At 38.9% G+C, this 24792-nt stretch overlaps 1 protein-coding gene across 6 annotated transcripts in view; it reads right to left on the minus strand.

The window, feature by feature from the left end:
* Positions 1-6270: 6270 nt before the first annotated feature.
* The window catches only part of TMEM182 (transmembrane protein 182), a 390855-nt gene continuing 372333 nt past the window's right edge, over positions 6271-24792 (minus strand). For 3 of the 6 annotated variants that reach the window (XR_009009934.1, XR_009009932.1, XR_009009935.1), the window contains 2 exons: positions 22838-23186; positions 6271-7176 (listed from right to left, as the gene is read on the minus strand). Coding sequence is in view for 2 of the 6 variants with exons in the window: in XM_057558318.1 (XP_057414301.1) it covers positions 7136-7176; positions 23232-23345 (155 nt within the window). In the remaining 4 variants the exon portion in view is untranslated. Of the gene's footprint in view, positions 7177-22837; positions 23187-23231; positions 23346-24792 lie in introns of those variants that run through there. The other 3 variants (XM_057558318.1, XM_057558316.1, XR_009009933.1) reach the window with 2 other exon arrangements.

The raw sequence follows: 24792 nt of genomic DNA on the forward strand, positions 1-24792 counted from the left end.
GAGAGTTCCCAATAATAGGCCTCTGTATAAAATTTACAGTTTTAACAGTTGTCATAAATTATTGCATAATTCCCCCTTGCAATTATAACTATAACTTTATATTTCAGTAGAATTTTACCATCTAAAACATATATAGAAAAATGTTCTCGTTTTTTCTGATTTTCCAAGAGAATCTAAGTGGTATGCCTTGTTTATATATCAGACGTTATGCTAAGTAGGAGATATGATAACCTATGTTAAATACAGGACCACAGGATCATTGACAGTATAAAATTCAGGAGATCCCAAACTGATGGCCTTCTAAAGGCAGTTGGGAAAGTTCAAAGCCAAGTTAGAGGGGTTAACCCAGTGCTAAGGAAAAGCCAAATTTCAATGCATCTCCATCAAAATGCTGAGTCTCTTGGTTCTGATCCATTGTTCTTTCCTTCATATCACTCCTGCCTCAGCACAGCCCTACCTTCCTGTGTAAAAAGATCCATAATTGTATTCTATTACTAGCCAAGATCTTACAATTTAAAATCCATTCTTGCGTGAGGAGTCCTTTGTAAATTAAACAGTTTCTCATCAACCAAGAATGATTTAGATAGTTTCTTGCCTAAAGGCTGGAGACAAGGCAAACTTCTGAATGCATGCCATAGGGGTTTGTTGGGTTTGTTCCAATTCTTTCTTCTGAGAGGCTGTAGAACTTGGAGGTTAGGCTCACACTCTCTGGCGTCAGACTGTCTCAAGTTGTATCCCGGCTCCGTCACGTATTAGTTGTGCAGTCCTGGGCACGTTACTGCATCTCTGTGTGCCCCAGTTCCTCACCCATCAGTAGGCACATCAATGGTCCCTATTTTGCTCACCGTGAAGAATATATGAGTCAACATATGGGGAGAGAGGCTGCCATGTAATAAGCACTCATAAGTCTCAGCCAACACTTTATCTCATCACCAATGCCCTCATGGCTTCTTCTATAACCTCCGCAATTGTCAGCATTGTTCCTGGACCTCCCTGCCAGACTCAGGTGAGAGCAGTGTTGAAGCTGAATCCCGCCTCTGTACCCAACACTGAATTAAATCTCGGAGACAGAGTTTTGGATGAGGTAGAAAAGAAGAGCTTTATTGCTTTGCCAGGCAAAGGGGGCCACAGCGGGCTCATGCCCTCAAGACTATGTGTCCTGACCTGAAGGGGGTAGTGAGGAGTTTTATAGTAATGGTTCAAAGAGGACGTGATCAGCTCATGGACATTTTTATGATTGGTTGGTGGTGAGCTAATCAGGAGTCGGCATCATCAACCTTCTGGTTCCAGCAGATCTGAGGTCTATGTGCTTGTGGGCAGCAGACAGTTAACCTCTCCCACCTGGAGGGGGCTTCAGTATCTGCAGAAGAGCTCAAAGATATTGTTGTGTGCATCCCTTGAGGGGAACCAGGACCCTGTCCCAAGGCTGCGCTATTGTTTCCTGACTGCCCCTTTCTTGTCTTTGCATCTCCTCACTTCCCTAATCAACAACTGTTTGAACCTATTCCTTGGAACTCAGGGAAGGTCCTGGAGGCTGAACGAAGCCTATTTCCTATAATCAAGAAATGGCGAACACAGAAGTGTTACAATTAATTTTGGATTCCCCAATTCTGGCTGAAAGTTTAGTTTTGATTAGGTCATGTCACGAGACACAAGTAATAGGATAGTCACTTTTGTGATTGAGTTACATTTTATGACTCCATCTTAGTTGGGCAAAGAAAGATTCTCCTGCTGGCATTAAAGGTGCTGTGTTGCAAGAGGCTCCCATGGGAATGACATAAGGGTAGCCTCCAGCCACTAAGAAAGATCCTCAGGTAACAGATATGGGGAAAACTGAAACCTCATTTCTCCAACTACAAGGAACTGAACTTTTTGAATAAGCCGAATGAGTGTAGGGAAAGGCCTTGAGCTCTAGATGAGAACTCAGTTCTGTAGTCATCTTGCTTTCAGACTTGTGTGACCCTGAGCAGAGAACCCAGCTATGCTGTGCTTGGACTTCTGAGCTACAGAAACTGTAGGATAAATAATAGGTGCCGTTCTAAGCCACTAAGTTTGTGGTCATTTCTTACACAACACAGAAATCTAATACAAGAGCCTGAAAAGTGGGAGGGGACTTTTGATGACAACGCTGTGACCACACTGAAAAGATTCTGTCTGAAGACACGGCCGTCATGTACCAAGCCCTGATGTTCAGGGCACGGTACATGCTGGCAGCAATATATGTCCTTTTTCTTATCTGAAGACTTGAACTTGACGTCGTATGGCCAACGCTTCAATCCCAAAGACCACATCACTGTGTCTTTCAAGGAGAATACAGATTTATCTTGATGGCCATTCCAGCTGGCCGAATTAGACATCACCCTTGAACAAGAGCTATAGATTTATTTTGGTATCTTGAGCCATAGAAGAGACTTTAACACAATGGCTAAAGGATCACCATCATCAAACACATCTTATACACAACATATACAACTACTGATTTCAAAGAGAATTAATGCACTGTTGGCAAGACAAATGTCCATGGAGACAAATGACAATCCTTCTTCCTTCCCTTTGTGTTCATCCAAAGGAGAAAGGCATGGCTATTTATTGTTTGCAAATGTTCCCTGCACGTCCTTGTCAAAACAATCTGCTACAATTTGAATAAGGGACAGTTTTGAAATCCTTCCCAACTTAATGTTTTCAAGGGTAATATTTTCTTTCGAGTTGACAGACAAAGCCTTCATCTGACAAATGAATGCGCTCAAGAGATTATATCAATGGCTAATCCAATTAAAAATCTTTGAGATGTTCGGTTATCTCTGCTGTGAATTGGATGAGCTGTAGATTGTGGAGAACTGAAAGTTACATTTCCTTCTCTCTTAAATCTTTATTAATTATTTTTTGTACGATTAACTTTAGGGAAATTGTAACTTCTAATTAGTTTCCTTACCTTTAGAATGAAGATGCTAACAATAGAAGAATAATCCTACCCCAAACCTGTTTTTTATATATTAGTTTTCCCTTGATTATCATCTTAAGCTTAAACAAACTTATTTTACTAAACCAGTGGATAGAAACAAAAAGAAACCCATGAGTGGGACCAACCAAATGTTCCGTTCTTCTCTGTGTGCGTGTGTGTGTGTGTGTGTGCGCGTGCGCACGTGTGTGTGCGTGTGTGTGATTTGATTAGAGATACACCTCACAATAAAGCATCAATTCATTATGTTGACTCAATTTCCAATTAGTTACTTTGTGATTCTCTAGACAGAGCTACCAAGTATGTGGTTTGTATGATATAATTTTAGACTTTCAGAAACATTGCAAGAAAAATAACCAATGATTATTTTGGAATAAAAACACTATTTGAAATCCTTTTAGAAATGAAGACATTAGTGGAGAATGGGAACATGACGATAGTGAGGAGCTTTTGCCCTTCTTACTTTAGACAGTGGGGTTTTGCCTTCTTGTTGCTATGTGCTTGTCTTTGTATGAAAGTAAGGAAGGGGCAAGGCAGTGTTTTATTTCATTTCATATTATATTAACCTCTTTTATTTCATTTTATATTTGGCATGGATAATACTAATCCTCAGATTTGTGACTTCATTTTCTTTCTTAAGAGAGTTATTTTTCTGGTTTACAAAATGTTTCAAACTGTCTCCCAAATATTTCCAATAAATATCAAAGTGAGAACATGAATACACCATAAGAATGTTGGAAGCCTTATGAATATCTGGACATTTCTTAGGGGCAGCTCTGCATCTTGCCTGAGAATTTCCAAACTGGATTATTGTATCCAGTTCTCTAGCAAATTCCACCTAAGGAAAAGGTGTTCCTCTACATCCACCTCACACCCTGTTTTATGTTTTTAATTCTACCTTATAAAATGTTACAACCAGAAAAAAACACATTCCAGTGAAAACATTTTCCTTTATTAAGTGGTTCCTCCATGAAGAGAGCATGGCTATGATAAGAATTCTTTTCTTCCAGTCATTTGGCTATCATAAACTTGGCCCTTCTCTCTTTTACATCCCTAAAGCTTTGCATGTGCGATTATCATAACTCCCTTTTCTGTGGGATTATGTGTAATTAAGTTTTCAATCAATCTGACTAATTAAATGGAAGCACTGTCTGTGGGCTAGATCAGGAGACTAGAAGTCTGGGTTTCTGAGTATTACCACTAGTTCACTAAGTGGATACAGCAGGTTATTTATCTTCTAATTTTGCAATGTGGGGAGTAGAGGGGAAGTACTCAAGCTCAGGTCTACAGGTCCCAATTTTTCTAAGAACCCCAAATTCCTGTCTCTATCTCCTCATGCTCTCTTGAGCCTCACATTAAAATTCCCAACTGCCTCTCCTTGCAGGAGAGTTTGAAAACTCACCAGGTCCATCTGAAAAGTCAGCCAAGAAGGGCTAGACAACCCTGAGGGGTACTGCAAACCCTGGCTGAGGGTGCTGAGTGCCATCCTTGTGCTGGGTTTTGTAGGTTTCACTGCTCAAATGGTGGTAGATATAGGATGGAGTCTACTTTAAATTCATGGGTAAAGACTTTGGCTTTCTCTTATTTCTCCATTAGGCATGAATGAAGTATTGTGCTGGGAAAATATCCTTTGTTATATCAATGTTTTCAACTTAGGAATAAATACAAAATAATAGGGAGTCATTTCTGGACGGTACCTTAGAGACACTGTAGCCCAACCTCCTTACTTTCTGTAAGGAAGCTGAGGCCCATGAGGGAAGAGGATGTGCTGATCCCAGAAGGAGCTGGAACCCTATGCTTCATTCCCAGTGCTCTCACCACTCTCCACCACTCACACTAAGGTATGGCTGCTGTTGACACTAAGCATGATGACATTTTGCCAAAATGAGTCAATATTTGAGCAAACGTGACTCCGCTCAGTGGCAGGACAGTGGGCCACCATCCAACATCTCTTAGGTATCCAGAGAAACAGGAGCTCAAGAGCCAAGTGCAGCAAATCCGCCATGTGACCCCTACATCCGTCTCGTTTCCCCCAGGGCACATCACTTTGTCACCCTGGGGAGCAAATGAGAGCGGTGGGAGGAACCCTTGTGGAACTCATGATGATTCCCAAAGGACAAGCAACTCCCTAAGTGAGAGGGAAGAAGCATATAATTGCCTTCAGGATATCAGGCATCCAAGAGCTTCCAGGCTGAGATGAAGAAAGCTCACTCTTGGTTCCAACTCTTCCCTCCACTGGGCCTTTCCTCCAGAACCCCATTCCCTCCACCAGACCCCCAACTTGAAATCACACCCCTCACCTCACTTAACCCACCCTGAATATTCATTTCCTTCAAAGAGCACATCGGTGCTGACCTAAGCTTCCTTCTTTGGCTGAACACAGCACAAGGCAAAGTTTCCCTTACTTTAAATTCTTCAGTATTTATTTAAATAGTCTGCTCTGTACTATCACGCATTACTAATATGTTGCCTTAGATATGTTCTTTAGTTATTTCCTGTGTGTTTTTCACATCACCCTGTAATATTACAAGTTCCTCGAGGGGAGAGGCCCTGACTCTTTCTTTGGTGTTTCTAACAGAACTTACCACTTAATAAGTGGGAATTGAGTTTATATAAATTTCCATGGAGACTTGAGAAAAGGGTGACTTTGTTTGTTTGTTTGTTTGTTTGTTTTCAGCCATTCTTTCAATGTTCTTCTCATGGTGAAACCAGAAAATAAATGCCATGGGCTTCTGGGGAGTTTTAACTAGCTCAGTATCCAAGCACCAATTCATTAAAAGCACGTATAGTTTCAAAATGAAAAACAAATGTTTTAAATGTTTTGTTTTTTTAAATTGTGGATTATGTAACTATATTTTGAAATTAAAACATATATTTAAAAGGTAATATAGATAGATCAATAACTAATAAAGTTTTTGTAGATTGGTTTATAGTGACCCCAGAATCAATAGTTTTGATCTAAAAGTATAATATATCTCTACACTAGAAATGAAACCATTTTGCTTTTCCCTGCTAAACTAATTCTTATTCCGTCATGCTTCCTGCTCACAAATGTTTCAGGGAATAATATGTATTAGAGCTATTAGGAACAGCTCTGCAATGTTAAGTAGTAGAAAGTCAAAAATGGCAAGTCTTGTCATTTAATGTGTCAAGGATCAGATATTAATATTGTATTAAAACTAAGCGATGTGCACTCATAGTTTGCTATTCTTTTCACTTGCAAAATGTCAGCAGAGAAGCAACAGGAAATAGCAGAATGTGGGAGAAAAAAGTTGCCCACACTTAAAGGATGGCAATGAAACAAAATGAAGTTTAATTGAAACAATGAATTGTTTAATTAAAAGAAATTCACATCTCCTATTCATTAAGATATGCATCATTGGGATTCATTTTAGAATAAAAATTTAATATCTGCTTTGTAACTTCAGTGATATTTTCACATACTCTGTTTTTCAGAATAATACCGTCTTATGGAGGAGGAGGGGAAAGAAGTCTGCATTTATGCTTCCTTATGTACTGAGGATATGCCATTGTCTCAAATAAAATTAACAACTTCAAAAGAAATGCATCAGAAATTGTGATTAATCCAGAGATATAAAGGGAGGTGAGAAGGAGTATGACTCAGAACATTCTTGAAAGCTTTAAGATTTAAGTCTCTTAAAATTTACATTCATACCCACTGAATGGTGACAGATCAAGTCATTTCTAGAGAACTCTGAAGGCAGTTGGCACCCTGGATATTGCTTTTTATGGGAAAATTCAGAAGAGTAGAATAAAAAATTCTCTATTAAAAATAAAATTGACTGTTAGAGGAAAGAAACTGATTTTAGAAATACACACAACCACAATTTTAAAATTCTATATTGGTTGAAGAGATCTTACCTCTTGGATCCTGGTGAAGAACTATCAAATTATGTGGAGTGACATCTGTCTCCATTAAATAGAGTAATTTCCCAGAGAAGAACAAGACTTTCAACATAACAGGAGACTTGCCAGTTGACAGGAAAGAATGTTCCCCGACTTGACCATTGTTGATGGGACCCTGATGTGTTCTCCCAGGAGTGGATGGTCTAAAACATTGATTCATTAGTCTGTTTAATCTTCAGGCTTGCTAGGAAAGAGATCCTCCTTGATTTAAAGGCTGTCAGGCTGTCATCTCAAGAGGTTCCTCCCTTGTCATTCCCTCCATCCACAATCAAAGAAAATGACATTTCGCCCTGTTATAAAGAATTAGCATAAAGAAGAAAGCCATCTAGAAATAGAACCTGAAATTTTCAGCTAAGGACATCTTGCACTGCTGGCTCTACCTACTTCTGTTCCCACTGTAATTTTCAATCATTCAGGTAGATATTTTCTATTCTCAGTATAATGACATCAGTTTTAAGAATCTCTGTGGAAAAAGAAAAACCTCATGATATGGTTAGTGTTGAGTTGACGATTACAGCTTTAAGTCCAATCTTAGATTTGTAATCTTGGTGTTATCATTTAAAGTGAAAATGTTGATACAGGAACCCAGACACGATGCAAGGAAAGTTGAGAAGAAAAGATTTTGTTGGTGGAAGGAGGAGAGAAGTGTCAAAGTTCAATAGAGCTAAGTATTATGCTGCTCTAAAATTAGTGTCTTTGAAATATATAACATTGGGTTAGATGGAAATTCACACTGGTTTGAGCTCTGCTCTGAAATTTCCAGATATATTTCACCAGTTCTGAACATGCAGTTTATTAAGAGTCCAAGGTGAAATCTACATGCCTAGTAACTGAATTAATATTATGAAAATATTTTGTGTTTTTAAAACCAGAGGACAATGTTTTTTAAAATATTTATTTATTTATTTAGGCTGCACTGGGTCTTAGTTGCGGCACGCGGGATCTTTAGTTGCAGCACGCGGGATCTTTGGTTGCGGCATTCGGACTTCTTAGTTGTGGCATGCATGCGGGATCTGCTTCCCCGACCAGGGATCGAACCTGGGCCCCCTGCATTGGGAGCATGGAGTCTTACCCACTGGACCACCAGGGAAGTCCCCCAGAGGACAACATTTACCTGGCATTGTGACATTGTAAACATGGGCAGATACCACTGTTTATAGACAACCATATTTATATTTGCATGATTATCTTTAGTTACCACCCAGATCATATTGACTGATGGTTAAGATGTGTTCTATTTCTCAGTTTCCAGGTCCTAATTATTGAGTTTGCTGGTGTGATCTCCACTGATTATTGGTCATATATAGAATGGGGATGCTGAAACACTATTAGGATGTTTTTGCAGGTTTGATTGGAATAAAGATACTAAGTATTTAAACATATAGAATTGAGCGCAAATAAAAAGAAATTTTAAAAGATACTAAGTACTAAGGGTTCATACAATTTCATGACTGGTACGTAGTTTTGCACTATGTTTTCTGGAAGAGAAACATTCCTTCATTCATTTCTCTCCACCTGCTTCTCAATACAGTATTCATCAAGACTCTGTCTTCGGTGGACCACACCCCATACTCCCTTTTACTAGCCCCAGCCTTATTTGTGACTCCATCTTCAACCTGCTTCCACCAAATATAAAATCACTTTCTGCTTACCATCCATTCTATCTTGGAGATATTCCTAGGATGAGCATTCAACATTCTGCATATTCCATGGTCTCACTGAGGCTATCAAAATGATGTCCTAACTGGGCTACCCACCTTCAATTCTTCCCCTTCCTAATTCTTTGTCAGATACTTGTCAGAGTAAATGCCACATCTTTCTCCAGTTAAATGTCCTAATGCACAATTCCTAGCATCGTTTTCTCCTGCTTAAGATATCCTGGGCCCCCCTATTGTCCATGCCATCAAATACACACTCATCCACTGGGGTATCATCACTGTAGTCCTAAGTTGCGGATTCATTCATCTTCATAACTGGATCTCTCTTCCTACTCCCATCAAAATGGACCATGTGCGATGGCTCCCTTCCCTCACCTTCGCTCTCTTTTCTGCTTCACCTCCACCTGGAAGTGCTTGTCCTCCGTATCTGCCTGTCCTAATTATGTACACTTCAAAGCCCCCAAAGCAACCTTCTCCCCACTACTTATATGAAGCTCTTAACAAGAAAAAAATTTTCTTTTTGCTTTCTTTTCCCCCTAAACTCTTATGTCATTATTTCCTAGAGCTTCATTTATGAAATATCATTTCTGCTGCCTACTTTAGTTATTTACACGTTAACTGTACATTTGGGGCTTCTCTGGTGGCACAGTGGTTGAGAATCTGCCTGCCAATGCAGGGGACACGGGTTCGAGCCCTGGTTTGGGAAGAACCCACATGCCGCTGAGCAACTAGGCCCGTGAGCCACAACTACTGAGCCTGCGCGTCTGGAGCCTGTGCTCCGCAACAAGAGAGGCCACAATAGTGAGAGGCCCGCGCACCGCGAGGAAGAGTGGCCCCCACTAGCTGCGACTAGAGAAAGCCCTCGCACAGAAACGAAGACCCAACACAGCCAAAAATAAATTAATTAATTTAAACAAAAACAAAAACAAAAACAAACAAACAAAAAAACAAAAACAAACAAAAAAAACTGTACATTTCTTACAATCAAAGTACATGTCTTTAAGGCTTTCTGACTCTCAAAAAAGCCACCAATATATACTTTTAAGATGCATATCATAATCAGAAGCATGGTTAATTACAAATATTTTCCAGAATCTTTATTGTTATTATTCTCAAGGAAGTCTAAATCTACCCAAACCGACAGTTTTCTGTCATCACATATTTATTTCTGATTTTTGACTCAAGCTGAAGAAATAGAAGAATATTGGGGGGAAAAGCCATGGATGCTTCTATTAAATGTTGGCAAGTACGTGGAAGATGAGTTTTTTGGGGGAGTGGGGTGGGTTGTGCGGGAGGACTCCACATACATTTTTGAAAGAAAAGCTTGTGCCCCAAAGAAAAGAGCACACTTCTGCCAAGATGAAAATCAACATGCTTAAGAACACTCCTGTACTGAAACTACAGTCACTCAATGCCTGACCACTCCACAATGTAATAAGCCCTTGAGTTGGGATTTCATTGAAGAGGAGGTATTACCTGATGCCACTGCAGACTCTAGTCTTAGACCCAGGAACATGGTCTTCCCCTAAAACGTTGTGTGTGAGTAATTAGAATTAGAACTGCTGGGGTTGGACATTTAAAAAGAAATAGGTGGTGCAGTATTAGTAGCTGTTACCTGAAAGTGATCCCTTAGGCAAGATGAATAAAGTCAGGTGATGCACAGTCCCTTGGACCACTCCCTTTCATCATTAAATACAGGACTAATGAGGTCAAGACAGAGCACTTGAGTGGGAGAGGTGAATTCTGGAATGACATCTTTCAGGGAAGGGGTATCTATAGAACAGTGAAGTTGCCAGACTGAAAGACAGAGAGTGGAAGAGATGGGGGGAAAGGAAGAAGGTCAAAGGGCTTTTAAATAGTCACCTAGTGTGAAGAAATGAAGTTGACAAGAATTTCACCTTTTCCCTAACATTTTCCTGTCTAGGAGCGCCATGTTAAGATATGGATAAGGAGAGGTAACCAAGGAACTTCAATACTATCCAAACAGGTGGTCATGGAAAGAGATGAGAAAAAAGAAATCTAGATTGTATGGCCCCAGAATGAGTGCAATGCTACGCCGACCACAGGAGAACAGGGTCCTTAGAATAATGAACTTTTCTCCCTTTAGTATCTAAGGACTCTGTAGTTTCTGCCTTCCTCCCTTTTCTTAGAACCTGATTTTAGCCATTTCCTTCAATCAAATAGAAATGACAGGGAGCAGCTTAAAATGTCATCTTTCCCATGGACATGTGTATTTTAACCAGGGATTAGTCTTTAAGCTTAGGTGCCTTCAATGATGTTTCAAGCAATCTCTCCAAAATGGGGTATCACTTTAAAGACATCTAGGTTTCCATGCCATCTCTAAAATCCCTCCTAAGTGGCCACATGGAGAACTAAGAGCTGATTAGAATATGCTACCCCAGCTATACCTGTTTGAAGGAGGTGCTATCTTTTATGAGCCAAAAAGCAGCTCCATTACTGAGGATAATTAGCTTAAGAGCTCTTTGCAGTAACTTGGCTTCTTTAAATGCCTTGTTAACTTCAATTTCCCTGACTTACAATTCACCTCCTTTGTGATACACATTATTTGTACCTACTTCAAAAAAAAAAAAAAAAAACACTGAAGGTTGCTTTTGTCCAATTGTCGCTAATAGGCTGTTGAGTTCCACACAATTCCTTTCTGGATAAGAATATATTAAATATCTTTAATTGACTCTTGTAAGAATGGAAGGGTTTAGTGTTTTTAAAAAGGAGTTTATAGGAGGAAGTGCCTTTTTCCATCTCCTTTCATGTGCTGTCATTGAAGGAGGCTGATTTGCTAATTAATCTCAGAAAACTGTGATGCTTGCAGGGGTCATAGTTGTGGCAAACTTAGAAACCGACACATATGCTACATAATTAAAAAAAAAAAAATCTTGTTGGTTTCCTACAGGGCAAGCACTGTTGCAGTACCTGCAGGGGTGCAGCAGGAAACAAAACAGAGAGGTATCACTGTGTAACCAAGCAGGGCCATTTGGGGCCTTCCTGGGGCAGGCCCTTCCCCCATGTCCTCTGCTGTAGCTCTTCTCTGAAGTACCCAGATAATAGTATCTGATGCACATTTCCTGAGTTGCTTTGACTGATGGGAAATCCCCCACCAAATGGAAGACTTTAACTACCTGATGACCATGAGCACCTGACCGCCCCCCCAAGACCCCAGGCCTCCTGGAGCCCAAGGATTGATAAGGTTAACCACTGTGTCCCCGCCCTATTACCCCACCATCAACCAATCAGATTGTGCATGAGCTGATCACATACCCTGTGACCCCCCTCCCTCACCTGGCTTTTAAAAATGCTTGCTGAAACAGAGTTCAGGGTTTTAGAGCATGAGCCACCCGTTCTCCTGGTATCGGCACCTTTACAATAAAGGCTGCACTTTTCTTCACCACTACCCAGTGTCAGTAGATTGGTTTCACTGCACACCGACAAGCGGACCCAAGTTTGGTTCGCTAACAACTGCCCATGTGGGCTGACACTGCATGCGATGGTTGGGGTCGATTCAGTTCTAGGTGCTCTGGCAAGTAGAACAGTCACCTGATTTAGACAGATCTGAAACACCTTACTCAATACTCCACATTTTTAAATAAATGCAGGAAAAATTTGCACAATAAAGATTAACATCAAAAACTTGAATAAGCATCTAATATGCTAGCAGAATGAGTGGATTTTGAATTTTCACCTATCTTACTATAAAGGAATACAATAAAAGTCATAATATCTCTATATGTAAAGGGTTAGAACAGTAATTGGAACTAAAATACATCATCCCATTCCAGCCAATTAGCTCTTAGAATGCAAAATCAAGTATTTCCCCAATAGGGAAATTTTGTTTCCTCTCTGATAACTGGACAAGAAATTTAAATAAATCATGCCTCAACTCCATCCTCTGATGCTTCCTGTAGTTTTATTAAAGATTTAACCATGACCGAGGACCATACCAAAAAGTACAACTTTATCTGTCAATTGCCCTAATTAATCCAGTTTTGATTAAAAGAAAACTGACGTAAAAATATTCCATGTTAATGTTAAATTATGTGCAGTTACTTTGAAACCATAGCTTGAGAAACAATAAAAGAATGGAATATAATACATAGTTGCTGGAGATGAGAGAAAACAAGACTTATGTAGGCAAAATACACACTACTATATAAAAAATAGATAACTAAAGAGGACCTACTGTACAGCACAGGGAACTCTACTCAGTACTCTGTAATGACCTCTATGGGAAAATAATCTAAAGAAGAGTGGGTATATGTATATGTATAACTGATTCACTTTGCTGTACAGCAGAAACTAACAAAACATTGTAAATGAACTCTACTCCAATAAAAATTAAAAAAAAAAAAACAAGACTTACATAGGCATTGATGATAAATCAACACCCACCTCCTACCTTCAGGTCTGCCTGCTGTACTTGCCTGTTTTCAGCCTCCAGAGTCCCAGGTGCAAAGTAGTTCATATTCACAGACAGACACTCTGGGCTCAACATCATTCATGTTCACTGTCAAGTCATCACAAATCCCACATTCCCCTCATCTCTCAGGCTTAAAAAATTCATTTAACACCAAGGGCTAATTAATTAACTGGATTTTCTTATATTTAATGGAGAACATTCTAAGCCATTAGAATGCAGACTTGTTCAAATTTAGGTCACTGAAAAGTTCTAAAAGTATGCCTGTCAAGAGAAAACCTAATGATTTTTTTCCAAGATTTTACCTTTTTAGTAATCAGGTTTTTAAAAATTTTTTTTTAAAAATATCATGTGAAAGCAGAGCAGGGACAGATGTGTACTGGAATGATTTCATAATCCCTATCAGCATGCAAGTCCTTAGTACCAAGATGTCTTTATTTTACACACAAAATAAACTTCACTTTTAAAATGTGCAGCATCATTAATTCTGAAAATAGTGTGAAGACCTGTTGTTAATGTTTGTGTATATTTGATTATAGCAGGGTGCCTCATTGTCTATGGCTAAAGGCAGACAATGAACTTCCAGAAACTATGATTGTCAATTTTTCCTATGTTGGAGTTGACCAATCTAATATTTTAGCTAGTCTTCTATTTGAGGCTGGCAAGCTTCCAATAGCAAACAAAAGCATGAAAGAAAATAGGGATTTGTAACAGTGTATACAAATAAAGTGGTCTTATTCTGCAAAGCTTCAAATTTGCAGATATTCACATATCAATTTTCATAAACACCTTAACTCTGAAAGTAGATCATTTCTCCAGTGCAAATCTAAGGCTTCTTTTTCCTGAGGCCGAGAAATTCCAGGTTCCCTATTGCTATCAAAAATGTACTTTTCTTCATTTTGTATTACCTGCTCAGATTTATGTAAAGATTGTTTTCCAAAATCAAACCCAAATGCATCCCGAGATAAATTCACAGTAGAAAGATTCAATCAAGCGCCAAATCATTTTTAAAGATTTATCCTTGTGGATGTGCATGGATTATTCCAGCCCCAGCTCTCTGAAATCCTTTGGGTTAAAGTTTGATGACAGTACTCAAAACCGGATTTCCAAAAATGTTAATTCCCAATGAAACTGCATTTTAAAATGTTCAAAATAATATAAGAGGTGGTTTTGGATTTATTTTCATATTCTCCCCCTGGAAATGTAGCTGAGAATATTTGCTGAGGTAAAAGCTCTCTGAGACTTTCACCTCTAACTCAAAAGAGCCTTCCTAGAATGAAGAGGAGTAGAATGTAAACCTCATGAAAATAGGATTCCCACAACATCTCTTGTCATATTCTTCAGTAAGTGAACAGACTGACTGTGGACCATATTAACTCATGTGACTCTCTTCTGAGCCGCTGTTCATTCCACAAAATCCAGACCTAAGTGCCCGGGACATAGATGCCCTCAGGTAGCAGCTCCAGAAACATAAACAAGTCTAGAGTCTTGTGAGGGTCGGTGGTTAGGGAGGCTGGATCCATTACCAGGTGGCTGAAAGAGGTTTGAACAACTCCACCATTTTCAGTGTAGACCCTGAACCATAAAAGTCTCTTCACAACCACGACAAAACTTACTAAACTTCCAGAACATTCACAGGACGGATAATGACCACAGGTGCTCCAGATGGTTTTTGAGACTGCAGATGACCTGTAAATGGGTCAGTTTCCCTCACTCTGCAGCTGACACTCAGTCTCCTGGTCTGAAGAAGCCTGAGCATGTAGGAATCACCTTGGAACTTCTGAAAGCCCTTGACATTCCTAAGGAATGACCATCACAATGACCAAGTACCCATGTCGAGAATGCCACGGTTTCTGTCACTTAACTCATAAAGTTTATTTAATAGTAACATCGGTGACTTTAATGAAAGTGAGTGTGATTTCAAGGAACGTAAGAGCAAATTATGGGCTGCTAGGATCTGGCTTCTGCTAAGTGTTCGTCTTCTAGCTTGTTACCTTTTCATCAGGAGACTCGAGTTCATCTTTTTATGGAAAAAGTAAAAGTTTCCACAGCCCACAGACCTTCCAGGACTAAACCATGAATGCCTAATATGAGCACGTCTGTGATCTATAATACTTTCTGTGAATCACATCATCTTTCAGGATAGGACTGAAACATTTCTTGATCTGCTGACAATACCCTGCAAAGTACCTTGCACTGGACAAGCATTCCTTAAATGCTTACTATTAAAATGAGAAGTGAATGAATTACATGAATTCATTACTAAAATAATATTCACCATAGTTGTTCTTTGTACCAACTCTCTGGAGTGGCTGAAAGCATCACAGATATAGCAGGTTTGTACATTCTGAAAAGCCTAGGTCCAGGTAACTCTTCTATTTATTCTAAATTCCTGATACATATGATAGGATTCTACCAGGAAGTATGATTTAATGTCTTTTAATTTATGTCATCATCCAATTCTATTTGAGAATAAAGTACAAGTGTTGATACCAAATAAAGCATCTTAACACTATTTGTATATATCCTGAACAACAGTAACATTATTGAAATGGTGATGGTAATGAATACTTTTAAAATCTGACACTATGAATGCTAGAATACAGTAAAATAAATATTGAATGGGACTGCTGCTAAATGATTTCAAATTTTTAAACCCAATAATATTTAAATTAGAAATCACGTTTATAAATAATTATTATATGTTAATTTACTCACATGCCTTATCATGAGAGAAACTAATAGTTTTAAAAAACCTTTATATTTCTTTCATATAGTGATTTTCTGGACATTCTATCTCACACGCAAAAGCATATATTCATTTTTAAAAATTGAACAATAATAATACTGCCATGTCATTACCTCAATTGTGAAAATGTTATTATAAACATAAGGATTTCTTGGGGACTTCCCTGGCTGTCCAGTGGGTAAGACTCCGTGCTCCCAATGCAGAGAACCCGGGTTCGATCCCTGGTCTGGGAACTAGATCCCACATGCATGCCACAACTAAGAGTCCACATGCCACAACTAAAGATCCTGCATGCTGCAACAAAGACCTGTCACAGCCAAATTAAATATATTAAATAAATATTTTTTTTAAAGTAAGGATTTCTTAAAACAGTGCCATGGAACAATTTATAATATATTTCAGTGGTACCTATAGGTCAGTGGGAATTGCACATATTTTAGAAATCCAGTGTAGTTAATTGCTCAATATCTGAGACACGTAGGTGTCTCATTCCTTTTCTAAAGCAGCGTGGCTTTTTCCTTTGTCAACTGTTTGCTATCCAAACAACGAAGGAAGGAACAAGGAGGAGGAACCCTTAGATAGCCAGTGGGAGTCCTTCTCAGGGCAGGTTTCCAAAGTAAGGGTACAGTTGCCTCAGCTCCACAAAAGATGAGCGGGAAGACAGAGGTGGAGTGGGAGAAAAGATGCCTTGACGGAGATGCCTATAAAGCCCATGAAGGACCAAGCAAAGCAAAGAGGTGAGGAAGGAAAGATGCGAGTGGGGCTGCGGGTGAGGTGAGAGAGGTCTGGTGAGGCTTGGGGTCAGCCCAGAAAAATCCAGGGGAACCTAGCCGCTGCTCTTGAATTCAGCTTACTTGCTGGGGCTCAGGCTGCCTCTGCCAGGCAAGGGTAGAGGTTACATTTTATAGGGGAAAGACTTGGAATGGAATTATTTATAGGATTTTTGTGCTCACTTCATTTATATCATTCTTATTGCATATTTTCCTATATTACCATCAGCCGAATGTAGCAACTCATTACGTGTTTATTTACTTTGTCTTTATTTTGCTGTGCCTAATTTGTGGGTACATTTAAATATTTGTCATCATATTGTAAGTATATTTTTACCTAATATAGTTTAAACGATACTAGACTTAACATTCTGAATACAGTATCAGAAGCATCACCGATATTGAGTGTGGTGATTTCCTTGTGGATCCTCGCATATGCTCTCTTTCCCATCCATCCAGGCCCGTCCAAACTGGGCTATGTGCCTGGGGTCCTGAGTATCCCTTCTGTACTTCTCATTGGGGCTTGATGCTTTAACCGGCAGATAAATGATAATTTCCCCCAATGTCTTTCAATTGCATCCCCTCAGTTTTGTAGTTTTGTATCTAACTAACATTTTCAATGTTTCTTACATTTGGATTACACTTATATCCTAATTTCTAGCACTGATCCAGATTCTTTCTTGTATTTTCTTCATTATTTTTTTCATGTCTGAAAAGCCAAGTGTTAGAAAATTTTGTATAAGTCATTATCCTGCCCTTGTTACAAACCTCCTATCTTGGTAGCCTCCCAGCCTGGTACTCTTTTTATGCCTGGAGCCCTTTCTACCTCTTTCAAGTTCCCCCACAAGAACAACTATTCTGTCTCTGAATTGCACTGGGCTTGTTTCTGAGACACAGAAACTTACTAGTACAATTACCTTCCTATTTGAACAGGTCCTCTATCTACATTCTTTTAGGCAGTTAGAGGGAAGAGGAAAGGTTCTTCCTGAGTCTTCAGGGCCTTAAAAATCAGCCTAAATTAATCTACATGCTTAAGAGAGACTATTTGGGGTCACATTTTGCTTCCCTACAGTGGGTTCAGCCACTATGACCAACAGGATGGAGAGTCCTCAAAAAATTAAAAATAACACTAACACATAAGCCGTCAATCCTACGTTTGGGCATATATCCAAGAGAAATGAAAACAGGATATGGAAAAGGTATCTGCACTCCCATGTTCATTGCAGCAGTATTTACAATAGCCAAGATATGGAAGTAACCTAAGTGTCTGTCAAGGGATGAAAGCAGATGGGAGACATACACACACACACACACACAATGGAATATTATTGGAGGAAATACTGCCATTTGCAACATCCTGAATGGACCTTGAGAGCTTTATACTTAGTGAGATAAGTCAGACAGAAAGGCAAATACTTACTGTATGATATCACTTCTATGTGGAATCTCAAAAAGCTGAACTCATAGAAATAGAGAGTAGAGCGGTTACCAGGGGCTGGGGTGGGGGGGCGGGAATTGGGAAATTGTTGTTAAAGGTTATAAACTTGCAACTAGATGATGAATATGTCCTGGAGATCTAATGCACAGCACAGCGATTACAGTCAACAGTACTGTACCCTGTACCGTAAAGTCGCCAAGGCTAGATCTTAAATGTTCCCACCACACATTCCCACCACATGCAGAAAAAAGGAAATGATACCTATGAGACCTGACAACAGTGTAAGCTAAAGCTGAGGTAGTAATTCTGTTGCAACATACAAATGTATCAAATTAACAGGTTGTGCATCTTAAACTTACACAATGGTATATGTAAATTATATTACAATAAAAATTTAAATACAAAAGAAAAAAAGATGGAGCTTAGAGTGGGGAATCAGAAAACCTGGATTCAAAGTGTGACTTTGTTACTTTTAAATGTGAACAATTAAGTCCCTTAACTACTTTCATCTCAGTTTCTTTGTATGCCAAATGATTATACCAACACTTGCTCATAAAGGTATTATAAAAACGATTGAAGAAGAATATGTAAAGTTAATACTTTCGAGTATAAATGTTTAACTCTAAAGTGACATGTATTATGTGATGGTCAGCTTGTGTTTCTAAGTAACACGATTGTATTACTGTTTGTATATTGTGAGTCTCTCCAGGCCAAGACCACCAGGAGCACACTTGTATTTGGATGCAAGTTGGATGCGTTGCTCATGGCAGAGGGAGGGTGCACAGGACCTGACACGAAGCATCCTTTCTAACACCCTCAGTAGGTATTACCTTAGAAGGAGGGTAGACGAAAGTACAGCTGAAATTAGCTGCATTTAATTGCACAAGAAGCAGTGGTCATTCATAGGAGCCAGAATAGAGGGGTGTTTGGCCATTTTTGTGGTTTAGAGAGCAGCACTTATGACTTTGTCGATCTTCAGCCACGATTGTGCAGCGTTCTTGTTTTTGTCTTGTCCATCACAGAGTGATCTTGTCTGATGTAGATGTTCTGTAAAATTGTTTCTGTTCAACAGGAGAACACCAGGTCCTGGCTGTGAGTACCACCAGGCCAGCTCCTAGAGGTCAAGGTCTGCTTTTCTCCTTCCTGAAGTAAATGTGTGTACGTGCACACGTGTATATACACATATCTAGAAGCTCAGTGTCAAATTCAAATTCTGTAAAACTGAATAAATTAAATTCTCAACATATTTTCATTAATGGAGATGAAATCCTTTCCATTAAGAAAATTCAAGCCAACGCTTTATAATTTGGGAAATTATATAGTTCCTTTCTTTTTTATATACTTCCTTTCTTTTTTTAGTTAGCTTTAAGATTAAAGCTCTATAATATTGAACCAAAAAATGTGTAACTGTCAGATAGCTACAAGTGGTATGAAACATATAACCAAGTGTTAAAACATTAAGCAAAAAATAATAACTTTCTTCCAAAAGGGAGAACACTTAAAACTTTGTTGAGGTGAAAAATGTAAATAAACAAAATTTATATGGATGTTTTTCTGAGTTCTAGGTTTGATTATGTCTTGAGCTACCCTGTCTGCCCACTGCCAACAAGAATGAAAAATTATATTTGTGGGGCAAAGAAGAAATAACTATTATTTCCAAAACATAGTGATTCCAGTATGTAGCCCTCAACGATGCTGCTGAAGACAACACAACAAATCGTCCTCAGTCTCAGCCATGCTTGTGTTTTGCATGGAACTATCTATGCCAAATGGTCATTTTTCTCACATTTATTATGTTAACAGGATAAATGCCAACATTTGTCAACATCTTGTAAATGATGCGTCTTAATGAGGCAAGCTACTGTTTCACTCCTCTGAGGAATTTCATAGCAGAATAAGCAAAATATCAGGTTAAAGCAAGTGGGAGGAGATCCCAGAGAGCAAACCTTTCCTATGAACGTATATTCCTTGAGGTTTTGCTTAGAGTGTGTTCTAGGATCCAGGCCAATTTGGCCTAAACCTTTATACAACATTTTAATTATATTTTTAACAAATCCTGCAAAATGAGGTTCACATGTTGATTCAGCCAAAAAAAAAAAAAAAAAAAAAAGCAGTATCTACAAGCTGAACAGAATGCAAGAGAGAGGGAGTGATTAGCGATGTTGCCAAAAACCAATGAATACAGCGTTTTTATAATATTGTGCCCTATTCCATTCATATTGGGTAGATATAAAGACTGGTGGAGGATACATCCTTGTTCTAGAGTAAATGGAACAATAAGTTTTTATTTTACACATGTGTACTTGACTCAGAAGTAGAAAACGTGACATTTACAAAAACACGGTTAACCTCCTGAGGATGTAAGGCCAGACAAATGCTAAATAAGATAATGTGTAGGCTTGCCCATGTGCAGAAGTCAACACAAGATTATAGTTAAAGCCATAGGTTTGGGGTCAGAAATATTAAGTCTCTGCGTTTAAGTCCTGACTCCAGTGATGGCGAACTAAATACAAACTGAATACACTTGGGCAAAGCACTTTATTTCCCTTAATCTCAGTCTCCTGATCTGTAGAATAGAGATAATAATGCCTACTATATGAGATTATTACAATAATTAAATGTGATAATATACATAGAACAGTGCTCATTAAAAAGCAGTTATTGTCACCATTGTATCTGCTAATGAAATTGAAAATTGCTAATCCCTGTCATTAAACGTAAACAGTGGTGGTTGGCTGCTAACAGTTCTGTAAAATAACACGCGTCTTATTGCATTTAGGTTTGTGGGTTGGAGTGAATGGGAGCTTCCTATGCAAACCTAGACTCCTTTACAAAGTAATGAGTAAAGACTTCAACATCTTTAGCCACTATTCAACCCTCGGAAGTGTTTCCTACTCAAATACCTGATCTGCCGATAAAGAAAGATTTGGCAATGGGATTGGCAACAATGACCAAATCTTTACCATCACTATGATTATCTGAGAGTCAAGGTGGCAGCTGCAGCTCTGGGCATTTTGTCCAAATCCCAGGCAAGAAGAAGCAGCACGGCAACTATATCAGGAAACCAAAACTTTCACAGAAATCATAAGCACGTTTCCACATATATATCACAAGGCCACTCCTAATTTGTGTTTGTTTGGTTTCCTTTTGTTTTAAGTTGGACATTTGCAACTACAAACAGAACCAGGGTTCTGCTAAGGAAATTAGATTACCTAAAAGATAGTTAGTCAAATCACACTATGTGAAGTAGATAAGTGGTGAAGGGAAGGTTGTCAGTGGAAGGGAGAACAGGGCCGAGAGAGAGAGACAGAGTTGGAAACCAGTGGTGCTAAGGAAATTTATATTTTTATCCTAAGTGCTATGGGGAACCACAGGAATGGAGAGATAGATGTATGCTTTAGGAATATCACTCTCCACACAGTGTGAAAAATTGGACTGGAGTGTACAATGGGGTGTGTGGCAATCCACTTACTCTGCTGAACATGTTAAGGCAGATCATGGCTTAAGTTTTGGGCTTATGGAATGTGAAGGACTTTTTAGGTCATCCAAGTAGAGATATTCAACAGCAGTTTGGATAAATAGGTCTAAAGGCCAGAAGAAAGATTAGGCCCATAGACAGAGAGTGGGCAATATTTAGCATAGAGAGAATCAGAGCCATGAGCATAGATGAGATTGTAGGAGGAGAATGAATAAATTCTGAAAGATGAGCAGAACGAAGACCATCTACTCAGACATTTGAAAACCAAGGAGAAGATTTGAATGATTTGCTTTGCAGAAAGAGTTGTTATAGTTATAATGGAGTGGCAAGGTATTGAGGTATTGAGGACCTGAGGTGCCAGTTACCCAATAAAGCCTCTTACAAACATCCTTTCACTCCAAACTTAGAGCATCCGTGGGAAGTAGATACTTTTATTGGGGATTTAGAAGAAAGGAGACTGAAGCTTAACTACATCAAGAAACTTGCCAATTAGGAAGAGGTGGATCTAATATCTAACAGGTGTTTGTTTGTTTGTTTGTTTTTTATTTCAGGGATAGTACTTTTATCCATTATAAGCCAGTTAGAAGAGAATGAAAGGAAGAGCTGACCAGGGAAGATAGAATGGTTCTGACCAATAGCTGGACACCTTGACTAGAACATCGAATTCTGCCTAGTTGCATAGTCCCCTTAAGGTGGTACAAGATTAATTACACGAAGACACCAACTGTTCTAAAAGACCTGACATGTGAGAGATTATCCCCTGATCCAATCAGTCATCAAATCCTGTTTCTTTTCCTTCAGAAGGGTTGTAGTATATAACAGGAAACACATGTTGAGACATTTCTGCTATGTTCCCTGGAAAGTAGGCTTGAAAGCATTGTTCAGCGAAGGAAAAAAAATGGGGTCCACATAGGGTGGGACCAGCATCGAAGGTGATCAGACAGTGTGAAAGAGAAGTGCACTCAGAAACCCAGACCAAGACTTGGAGCCAGAGTCATTCATTTGTTCACTTAGATAAAATCAGTTGGTACCCATGGTGTACAAGGCAATGGACCAGGCCATGAAGAGAGGAAATGATGGTGGATGGCCAGGATCTTATCTCAATGAACCTACGCTACTGGGGAGGTAAAAGCCATGAGCCATGTCCCTAAAACATGAGAGGACTCAGAAAGACGGTTGATCATGTCTCTCTAGAAAACATGTTGAATGGCCATAGTGAGCCATCTATTTTTTCCAAGCATTAGCTTTATTCACACACACACACGTACGTACACACACACACACACACACACACACACACACACAGAATCCAAATGGTTGGTTTGTATAACATGATGGAGAAAATAATCTATTTTCTTCAGTAAGTTCCATTTTATACTCCCGTCTTGGAATTAATCCCTCATTTTTGATTCCTCACAGGATCACTCACCTTAATCACTATGTATGACTCCAAATGATTTGTAACTATTTCAGAAAACTGTTTCTGTCATCCAAGAGTCCCTGTCGTCCCATGTGAGAGTAATTAAGGAACGTGCTTAGGTTCTGACGGTGAGCATCTGACACCAAACTTTGAAAGCATCCTTGACCTCCCAAAGCCAAGTTTTTGGAACATAAAACACGTATTCAAAGTCCAAGGTGGTCTTTTTATTTTCTGGCCACGTAACTTTGCTATTTTGAGAGCGGAGGCCACAACTCTTCAGTAATGGATTGCTATATTTTCTTTCTGGAAAGTCTTGTGATTACCGAACAGGAACAGAAGGATTGCTAGTAGGAGCTCCCTGAGTGGAAAAGAGGAAGAAGAGGGAATAAGACTTTTGAGTTACCTGCTTGGTAGAATCTCTGGGCAGGACTGTTGAAGAGGATGCTGTAGGTAATCAATGGATGTCTCTCTTCCTGGTTCACCTCCAAGTCACTCCAAGGACTCAAAGCATCAGACACTATTTTAAGGTAAAGAATCAGGAAGTACTTTAATTACATGACACATTAATATGGAATGTGCTTTCTGAACTACTTTCTTGATACACTGTGTGTGTATGTGTGTGTGTGTGTGTGTGTGTGTGTGTGTGTGTGAAGGAGAGAAATGGCAGAGGTTTAAATTTAATAGGGGTCAACTCAAAACCAATTTTGGCCTGAAGTTGGAAACTTAGAAACTGCAGAAGTAGAAAGAATTAAATAAACAGCATGTAATAAAAAATGTGGACGTTCCCCATGAAAATATATACACTTTCTTTCCTATTAATTAGTTACTGTCTGGATCTTAAATCCCAACTTGAAGATAAAGTCAGAAATAAGAAAGTTACACTGATATTACCGAACAAAGCCTACTGGCCAGAAGGCAAATGTGTACTCATCCCAGAAGTCCATATAAATAGAGAGAAAGAGAACGGGTGACTCAAGCATGATTTTATCCTTGCTGCCTCCAAGGCATCCAAGGTTATTATTAAACATCTCGGGGACAGGGTTGGAATTAAACAAATTGTCTCCAGGAATCTTTTTTTAAATTATTTATACATTTGAAGTTTGTTATCTAAAGAGAACACCTAATACAGATGATAATATTGATACAATCCTGATTATTCCCATGGGACAGTAAATAAATTCAGAGCTTAGCTTGTTTTCCTCTTTTTCAAGAAATATTATTTCCATTTATGTGTGCTATCATAAAGAGTAGGAGGATTCTGGAGAATGAAAGCATTAACCATGTAGCAAAGTAAAGACACACACTGATTAAAGGAAGTAGAAGAGGTTTAACATGAGAAAGAGATACTAAGGTGTTAGCCTAAAAAAAGTAAGCCTGACAACATCCAGTGTTGGTGCAGCTGTAGAGATACAAGACTCTCAAACACAGTTAACGGGATTATAATTTAGTGCAGCCACTCTGGAGGGCATTTTGGCAGAATCAGGTATAACTGAAAAGGTGCATGTCCAGAAATTCCACACTTCCACGACGAGCATCCAGAGAATGAGGAAATTAGGTCAATAATCAAACCCTATCAGGTACGCTTGTCTTCCTGATCAGTGTTCGTGGAAAATTTCAGAGGAAGGACACTCTCTGTGCAATTCAGAATGCCATTACACCACATTAGATGTAGTGTGGCATTACAGTTGCCATCTTAATTGCAGACTTAGATATAGGTTCTTTTCCTGGCTCTGGCATTGAACTAACTGCTGCTTGACATTGTGTAAATTATCTAATTTTTCTGTCTTAATTTCCTCATCTGCAGCATGTCAGCAATAGTAATATCCACTTCATAGACTTATTAAAAGGATTACTGAAGAAAACGTATGTAAAGCGTTTAGGAAAGTTCCTAGACAAAGTAAGTATTCAGTAAATATATTTCTATAGACATAGCAATTGTAACTATTAGTATACAGGCTTTTTTC

Source organism: Balaenoptera acutorostrata, chromosome 12, assembly GCF_949987535.1.
Source record: "Balaenoptera acutorostrata chromosome 12, mBalAcu1.1, whole genome shotgun sequence".
In the NCBI taxonomy this organism is placed as follows: Eukaryota; Metazoa; Chordata; class Mammalia; order Artiodactyla; family Balaenopteridae; genus Balaenoptera; species Balaenoptera acutorostrata.